The 9,621-nt window shown below is 38.5% G+C and overlaps 2 protein-coding genes across 2 annotated transcripts in view; one reads left to right on the top strand and one right to left on the bottom strand.

The window, feature by feature from the left end:
• B4GALT6 (beta-1,4-galactosyltransferase 6) overlaps positions 1–9,621 on the top strand; it is a 62,171-nt gene that overhangs the window by 39,517 nt on the left and 13,033 nt on the right. The gene's annotated exons all lie outside the window — the stretch shown is intronic.
• On the bottom strand, positions 413–8,237 carry LOC128804685 (transthyretin). The gene is made up of 4 exons (XM_053972704.1): positions 8,124–8,237; positions 7,215–7,354; positions 2,500–2,635; positions 413–704 (listed from the first exon to the last, which is right to left on the bottom strand). Exons 1-4 carry the CDS (start codon positions 8,190–8,192, stop codon positions 597–599), a joined length of 453 nt encoding a protein of 150 aa, XP_053828679.1. The 5' UTR covers positions 8,193–8,237; the 3' UTR covers positions 413–596.

Genomic DNA, 9,621 nt, shown 5'->3' with positions numbered 1-9,621 from the left:
CAGGTTTACCTGAAGTTTTAAGTAAAGGTACACAGATTTTAACTCTTTCAGCTTTCTGGACTTATTTAAATGGTTTCTGCATTGCTTGTTCTGCTGCTAGGTATTCAGAATTTCACCTATTCACCCTGTGACCTGGTTGATAGCGGGACCATATTTTCTGTGTGTAAACTTGGAGTAGCACAGATTACTTTTGTATTTTGAGTACATTTATTTGGCATTTTTTTAAGGTAACACAACTATATGAATTCTTGTTTTGAGCCAGTGTATTTGGTGAGACTTCCTTAAGGCAGTGGAGGAAGATAACAAAACTAAATCAAGTGTCATCCCATGTGAGTTTTTCAGATGCCCTTTGCACTTTAATGCAAATCATAATACTTTAGAAAACAATAAAATTCCACTAATTGAGTCAAAATTGTTTTAAAGAAGTAATATTTTATTGACTTGTCTGAAGTTTGCCAGGTTACAAAATGGAAAAAAACGGACTAATGTAGCAAAAATTTATGCATTAGCAGTAGGAAAAACCTTCCTCCCATAAAAGCCTAGTGGAACTCCCATAAAAGTTCTAGTGGAGGAAAGTGTGAAAAGATAGCACATGTTTATTCCTGGGGATCAGTGACAACAGCAGTGGTTGAGTAGGAGAAAGGGCTGAGGAGAGCGGCGATGGTGTAGTGGCGGTGACCGGAATCATTAGCATTGAACACCACCTGGAAAAGGGAAAACTCATGGTCATGATGAACAGCAATACAGCCAAAGCTACCTTATTAACAGCTAGGCAGCACATCCTACTTCAGCTGCAGAGCACTTTGCTGGTTCTGCTCAATGCTTTTACCCCTCTGAAGGGTAACACTTCCTGTTACTTTGTGATTGCCAGGGACTGAGATATTTGTGAGATTTGGGCCGAGGTCCACAGAGAGCCTCAGATGTGGTGAAGCTGGATGGAAATACCCACACCTGAGCCAGGCAAACTGCTTTGTGATGTGGAATAGAAGGCTAAGGGGGAGGTATCTCAAATGACCAGTAAGAAAGACGGGGTGAAATTCCACCTAGGGAATTTAAATACAACTCCTGTGTGATGTGGCCAAACAAGGCAGGCAGCTGGAGCCCAAAGCTATTTTCTGTACTTCAGTGCCCTCTCCTGTTTTTAAGACAACTGGTGATGGGTCAGTTTTTGCATTAAGAACTGAGTGGCTGGATTTGCCAGAACAAGGCGAGACCCTTACCCTAAGACAATTCAAATCTGCTGCTCTTCAAATTAGTCCAATGGGACTTGGGACACCCAATTCCCTGGGAAGTATTGTCACCTGGGTTAAATTCCAGCTTTCCTTAGCCTACTATTTGATCTATCTTCTAAACCATGAGGCACTTTCTATAAGTAGACTAGAGAGTTCTCTTCTATGACCAAAGTCTAAGCTTCTGAGGACTGTAGGCTTCAGTTACCCTGTACACAGTCAGTCCCTGAACTCTTCCCACTTCCCAGGCTAGCTTGTTGGCCTATAGGCTATTATGTCAAGGAAAAGCTTCTTCAGCCTAGCTGGAACAATCTCAGTCAGGCACTTTCAAGCACCTTCTGAGGTGTAGGCCTTACAATTTTCAGACATCCAAATGGTTAGGGAATACTTTTGAGGTTTAATTTTTTGACCTAATTCACCCAAATGGCACCTCAGACTTTATGGACCTGGGACTCAGTAATTTGTTTTAGTCTTTCACTAGAGCTCCATGAACTTGTGGTTTTAAATGTTCTACTACACCACCAGTAGCTGTTCCAGACTACTTAAATTTGGGAAACTTAAATTTAATGACAGATTAAGCCTGAAGAATTTAAACAGATTTTTGGATGTGCTAAGTAAATATAGTAGAATAGAGTACACAATATCAACAAAATAGTCAACTTTTCCTTTCTCATTATGGTTATTTCTTTACTTTTTTTTTAATACCTTCTTTATTTTTTAGTTGTATATTTTCTACTGAACATCATTTTAAAAAAAGGCACACCAGAAATAATTGTTTTTTTCTGTAATTACATGTCATATTAGAATTCAGGGATTTTCATGTGACTGATATGGGTGAAATACCTCTGTTTTAAGCATAGCTTATTTCCTATAAAATTAGGGTTTCCAAATCTCTCCATTCCTTCAGCATCAGTGAAAGCAGTCTCTTTTTTTTTGTTGTTCTTTTTTTTTTTTTCATTTGTTTTTATAAACACTGTCTACTATTGAATAATGTATCTCTTTTCAAGCAAGATTCCATAATGGTATGAGTGGGTGAATGGGCACAGCTACATTTTGAAAGAGCTGTGTCAGCATTTGCAGGGAATTTGGCTCCTTCCCGTGGCTTAACTGGATATTTACTGCCTTTATTTGCCCAGTGCTGTGTGGCAATGAACCATTTCACTATGTGTTGCTGCTCCTTCAGTATTAAAAGGCTGTGTTTGCTTTTTCCAGCTGATGCCACTACACAAGCAGTGTGTACTGGTTATCAAGGATATTTGCCACTACTCACATCAGCGTATTCATGGAATGCAGAAAGCCCGAGCGCCTTCCAGTAGGAGCTGGTTTCAAACTTCACCATGTATTTTCCCTCTACAAACTGTTCTTCTGTCGTGAGCTCATGAATCTCCCCATACTCTGTGGTTTTCCTGTAATTATAAAATACCTATATAAATATTTTATACTGTCATTTAGACACTAAACAGAAATAGTCAGTGTGGAATATTAAATAGCAGAGGTGCCAAATTAGCAGCCATTGAGCAGCCTAATCATCTGAAATAATTCCTTCTCTCTATGTAGTGTATGTTTCCATACATTTCAGAGTCTATCCTTGCTACCAACTCACACATATACATCACAAATCAAAGCTGGCTGGTTTAAGGTCCCTCTTTTAGTATCATGTTTAACTTGTACCAAATATCCTCTGGAACCAAAGGTTATTGTCTTAGGAGAAGGAATGTCATGATGAGAGGCAAGATACCAAAACTCAAAACTAAAGAGGGAAGAGAAATTTTATTGGAAAAGTATTTTGTTCTCTAGTTATTAGCACTGAGGCTCTGGAGTTTATGCCTATACACTGATGTGATTTTATGTGACCTTTAGTGGTAATGTCTTGGAAAAGCAATTTAGTGTTATGAGATTTTAATAATTTGAATTACAATGCCTTGGTCAAAGAGCAGGGGCCTCTTCCACTGAGTACCATATAAATGAGCAATAGGAATTTCCAGCTCAGAGCTTATGTGCTCAGCTCAGAACAAAAAACTGTGGATGAAGAAACTCCAGCAGTAAGAAGGAAGTATAGCTGGCATTGCATCCTATTTGTCTGAAAAGGAGGCTTTTCAAGCTTTGTATGACAGCTGTTTAAATATTTACATACTTTAGCTCCTAAACCCCATTTATCTCTTTTCCCTCCTTTTACTTAGTTTCTGATTTTGTTAACCTTTTGTGTTTGTTTGTTTTTGTTTGGGTCTTTTTCTGCTGAAAATATTTATTTGGTATTTATAGCACTTCATAGCCACATGATTTAGTTGAAGGAAAAAGGAAGAAAGCCTTGACTGGGAGAACTAGTGGAACTTTCCTGTCTTATGGAAGGAGTAACTGCCTAGGCAGAAAACAAACTTGAGGAGGAGAGGAAGTGGAGAAAGGAGTGACATGCTGCTTATCTGGGACAGAATCAGTTGTGCTGTTGGGCTTTTCTTTCCCAGTCTCTTTCTCCTCCTTCACCTTATTTATAGTCTTTGGTTAATGATGGTAAATAAAAATGGACTGAACGACAGAGATTTTGCTTAAATTAAGAGGTAGCAGTATTGAAAATCTCATGCTAATTTTAATTTTTCTTATTTGTCAAGACTGACACAATCTCACTGGTCCAATACAAGTGTAGTCAAGTGTATCCAGGGCAGATCAAACCTGCAGAGAATCAAAGTCCTATTTGAAACAACTATCACAGTCAGTTTGTAAAATGTATGCATCTGTTGTCTTTTAGTTTAATTAGTAATTCCTGGTTTGATCTATATTGCTTTAATAAAAAAAGAAAGAATTTATTGTGAGTGTCCTTGAAGCTGTGAAACAGAATTACTGAGATCCTGCAGAAGAGAGAAGCCAGCAATCCACATACTTCTGCCTATAATCTGGATAGTCCAGATAAGCAAGTAAAGGGAAAAATGGTGTCTGCCTCAAAATCTTTGTTCAGAAAAACAAATTAGTTTTAGTTTGAGAAAAGTGTGAATGGAGCTGCAATGGTGCTTTCCCTAAGGGTTACTGCTCCAGAGTGTCAGATGTTAACCATCTAGAACAGCTGGGAATCTTGGAAACAAGAGCTCACTTGAAAAGGCATGCCCACTACCAGAAGTTAATGGCACTTTCTTTATTTTAATTATTAAGTGGTAGCCATTCAATGCAACTGGTCTCACAAGGAAACCCTTCAGCATTACTGCTGCACTGTCAGCCAACAGGACAGTGTGTGATTCAGAGCCTGGAAGGGATTAGCACAAGGCAGAGGATGCTCAGCATTCAGCACTGGTAGCAAAGTGCTGCGATTGCTTCTGAACAGCACTTTTATTTCTGTCTGAGTGGGGGACTAAATATAACATGGTTCCTTATTCTTAACAGGATGTGGACTGCCAGCATCTGCTGTAAGATAGGCAGTTAAATTAAAAAGCTGTGTTTTCACAGTAAAGTTTCTACAGTGCCAGCCCATATTGTGATCCTGATCCTCTTCTTGACTATCTAGACCTTAGTTGTATATTGTGGCCAGGTTAAATCTACAATGTCTTTACAATGATGTTTATGAACTCTTAGGACATACTGCACTGAGATAAACTGTGCTCTCAGATGCAGACTGATGAGGAAATATCTCAGGAACACAAGCTCTTATTTTGGAGTTAAAAAAAAAAAAAAAAAAGGAGGGTTGGGGAACCACTTCAAATACACAGAAGTCTTTTCTTTCATGACTTGTAACCCAGGTCACATGAAAACTGTGTTCACTGACTGCAACTCTTGAACTACATGATAAGACTAGATTTCCAAAATCTTGTGAGGAGTCAGAAGATCAAAGCTAGTCATAGGAGGAGCTCATATAGAATCCAAATCACATGTTCCGTGCCCTAAACCCTCCCCCGGTATGTGTAAACTCAAGTTATCTCTTCTTGCATATTTTTAGCTGGAATCATTTTGAAATAAGCCTCTTAATAAAGTCAGCTCCTACTATACTAACTCCCCCACTGCCCCTTAAAACCATTACTCAAATTCAACAATTGCTGAGTACATTTGCTTAATTCCATGAAGTGTGCTTGCAAAGTAAAAATAAGAAAACAAAATGGTAAAAACATAACTACAACAGACATTTGTACAAAATGTAACTTTCCCATATGTATCTGCTAGGTATTGTAACTTCAAAATGTTATTCACTTGACAGGAGTATTTACAGATTGTGTTCCTGGACTTCATTCATATTTTCAGCTGTTTTAACACAGGGAAATTCTGGCTTCCCCAAAAGAATAAAATTTTAATTGTGTATGAAAACTTGGGTCAAACAACTGTCATCACCTAACGTCAATGGCATCACTGAAAGCAGCCTTGGTTATGATGCAAGTCAAGAAAAATGTCAAAATCTTTACCTGCAATAAAAGTTGTCATTTAATGTTCATTCGCTGCCATCCCCTAGCAAAATGGTTCTCTCTTGCCTAGGCTTAATCTTCTCAATTTATGTTTAAGAAGATGTGATTAAATTTTCTTAAGTGTACTAACCTAAAGTGTCAGCAGAGGTTGCCTAAGAACTACAGGATTTGTCTCCATTGGCTTGTTGAGAGCAGGGTTGCAAACGGAACAAGAAAACATTGTTATGCCCCAGAAGTGAGGCCATTTAATAATGACATTACATTTCTCTTATTCTTCTGTAAATTGTATTTTGTATTAGCTGTTAAACAGTACTTGATGAAATATTTGAAATAATTTGGTTTTCTAATAATGAAAGGAATTCTCACTAGGGTAAGATGTTATCCTTGCCTCTGCTTTCCTTGAAAAAAATGTGTCACTTTTCATGGAGTTTTTCTGTTCATTAAAGTATATAAATCCATTTTAGGAGTCATTTATTCTTAGGTTAACACTCAGCACTTGGGAGTGGAGTTGCTTGTTTTTTTCACTCTTGTAAACTTTCTTGCTACTTTTCAATGGGGAAAAGTGTTGTTTGTTTGTTTGTTTGTTTGTTTGTTTGTTTTTTGTTGGGTTTTTTCCCCAATATATAAAAAGAAACCATTCAGATGGAGAGAAAGTTATCTCTCCTTACAGTCTTCCCATTTTTTTTCCTGCTGCTTATATGTAAATCACGCTATAAAACATCCTAGTAATAGACAGTTAAATGTACAGTTGACTCCTGTCCATTCTTGTGCCTATCATTCTGTGCTTGAATATTCTGCTGCTACTGGACACTTCTGAGTTCTTTAAAAATCTGATTCAAGAAATTCTTGCAATGAAAGTTACATGTCTGAATACCTCAGCTATTTGAATTTTAGTAAACTGTGTTCTTCTGTTACTCATACACCTGTCACAGACTGAAGGTATTATTGTCTGACCCTCTGTGACATCCTAAGGTATTTGTAAGGATGCTAGGTATCTGTTGGTATTGGTCTGTCACTCTAGAAAAAGACATTCGGAGCTAGAGAAATGGCCTCAAACTGCTGAGATTTTGCTTCTATGTTGTGTTACAATAGGACTCTTTAAAACTTTCTAGTCAAGGAGTTTCTTCCAACCAGCACATTTGGTACACAGCAGAAGATGAATAACGCAATTATTATTTGCATGTGTGCAGACAAGGCTTACAGAGAGGATTTTGCATGTGACTGCTGCAAATAAAGCTCTATATCCATTGCATATGAAGATAGGTTAGTCTGGATTACCTACAAAATGCTGGTAAATAGGCTTTTTTTTTTTCTTTCTATAGAAAGGAAAGATAATACTGAAGCTAGGAGAAAAAAAAAGCATTAAAACTAGTCCCTTACAAAGATAAGATGAGCATCTGAACATATTTTTGCAGTTAGCATTTCAGTCACAGATGAGTTCCACTTAAATCTAATGGATTTGAGATCAGAATTCATGTGCTGTAAACACTGATAGTGTGGTACATGTCAGAAAACATATTTCTGTTTTGATCAGATCTCCATTATGTTAACTGCTCAATTGCTTGCCCAAGGCACCTTGAAAATGACTCCAGAAGACCACACAACTTACCCAACAGCAAAGTCCTGCCAGCTTCCATCTTCAGCCTGTTTAAAAACTTTAACAGTTACATCAGATGCAGGGCTTCCTCTGACTGCATCCAGCACTTTCACCATAAGAGGGCATTTGGAATCAACAGAGCCATGGGAGACCTTGGGAAAAGGAGAAGTTGTATAGGAACTGTTCACCAAGCCTGCAAAAACCTTCTCCCAAAGAATAGATTGATTCTAATTGCAGAATTACCATTCACTTAAAAGCAAGTTCTCTGACAAATGCCATTCAAAGCTAATTTCCAAACATCTATTTCTTAAGCAGAGTATCCTAGAGCTTTATACTGATACTTTATTACACACACACTGATTGCTTGATCAATATTTGGACTTGCTCTAAATGGCTCTAGGAAAATGGTATAATGTTATACCTTTATAATGAGATTACAAATATGAAAATAGTAAATTCTTTTAAGTGCAGACAAAGTGTGTTATCTAGGGAAACCAGCAAAGAAATACATACAACATCCTAAGGCTGATATCCCTCTCTTAGGCTTCATTACATTATAAGGAATCCTTAGTCCTACCTCAAAAATATTTTTAGTGCTTTAGAAAAGCACTTGTTTGGTGAAGCTGCCTCTTAATTGAGGATACAGGATGTGAGTCATGAACAGATTGAAACAAAGGAAAATAAAAGGTCACAACACCTAGATCCCTGACCCTTCCATAATACCTTAAAAAAGGTAGGTAAATGGCAAGAAAAGAAAAAAATTTCAAGAACTCTGAAGATGCTACTATAACAAAACCCAGAAATAGCATTCTGACAAAGCCCAATGGCTACAGAATTTCATGGATGAGGAGGATGCTAGTCATCTAGAAAATCTAGATTATCATTCTTGTAATGATTGGGTTTGAATACAAAGAAACTCACCAGTGGTGCAGCTTCAGAGACAAATACCAGTCCAGCTAAGAAAACAAAGAGCGCAGACTGAAAGGCCATTCTGCTTGCTGTTAGTGAGCCTTGGTGCCAGCAGCCAGGAGCTGAGGGGATTTGGGATTTTATAGCCAATCCAACAACTAAACAGGCTGCTTATTGGGTGCCCATATGACTCCAAAACTGCTGATTCTGATTATTTGCTTAGTAAATAGCCCAATCCTAGAGTCAGTCCATTGCTTCATGGCACTGCCATTGAAGTCAATGGAAGGACTGCAGGATCACTAGAGAAAAGAAAATAAGTAACGGAAACAAACATGACCCTTGCCTGGGGAGATTACACTCATAGAAAGCCCTCCACAAAATAACACAAATGACCTTATTTTTCGTCCAGAAATCCAACCAGTTCTAGGAGAACTTCTTTATCTTGCCCTCAGGTTGTTCATGATAATGCCCCAATGCTTTCTCTGCATCTGCCCTATGTTTCTTCTCAGTATATTCAGTGCTTTCTGAGGATCAGATCCCACATACAGATGCAGACTCAGTACATGGGCGATGGAGTTTGTTCATTGTCTGGCTCAAGCAGTGCTGGATTTCCAACCAGTCTCCCTGCTGTTGGAAAGGAGCAAATGTCTTTGTTTTGAGACACAACTTAAATGGGATCTGACACAACCTGTCACCCACCAGAAGTTTGCAATGATTCATCTTGCCCAACCTTCAGGGAGACACTGAGGTCTCCTCTTAATCACTGGGAAAAGACCTCCAGAGAGATGTCCCCCTGGGAAGCTAAAGGTCTCAGAAAAGTGAAATGAGTCTTCTCTTGCACCATGTACTCCAGGAGGAGCCAGGGCAGCCAGCAAAGACCAGTAGCTTTTGTTAAAATCTGACAAAGATTCTAGCTGCCAAATCTTTATTATGCTGGGAATGTTATTGTTACATGTACGTTTGTACATTTCCACATTTGTAAGTGTACAAATGTACATTTCAGAGATTTTTCAGGGGTGAACTCAGCCCCAGCCTAAGCTGGAGAAGTCATCTGGGAGACTTGACATGGTATAGCTGGTTTTGTTCAGCTGCATCACATAAACTGTCCATACCGTACCTTGTGCTAGTTGAGAGACAAAGAAACTGCCCTGTTTAGCAGGTCCTCTTCCCCATGTCCTAAACAACCCCAAGTCCCCATGTCCTAAAAAACCCCGAGTCTACACTTTTCAGGACCTGGCACTCATTTTTTACTGATTTCACAGTATTCTAACAAAAAGCAGTTTTCTTGAATAGGATTAGATGGAAGTCTTAGAGAGAAATCACGGATGGTATTCTTCAGAGACTTTCATGCCTTCAGGCTGCTTTAGGCAGTTTTTCTCTCTTGGCAAAGTCGATTTGTGAGAAAAAAAGTCTATAATACAGTAATCTCCTGCACTGGGATCAAAGTGCCCTTTGTCCTTACAGCAAAGCAGGCTGATACGTGTAACATTCTACACACACTTTGCCTGCA

Source organism: Vidua macroura, chromosome 1, assembly GCF_024509145.1.
Source record: "Vidua macroura isolate BioBank_ID:100142 chromosome 1, ASM2450914v1, whole genome shotgun sequence".
Lineage (NCBI taxonomy): Eukaryota > Metazoa > Chordata > Aves > Passeriformes > Viduidae > Vidua > Vidua macroura.
The sequence above is the reverse complement of the archived record's forward strand: the minus strand, read 5'-3'. Positions and strand labels throughout refer to the sequence as shown.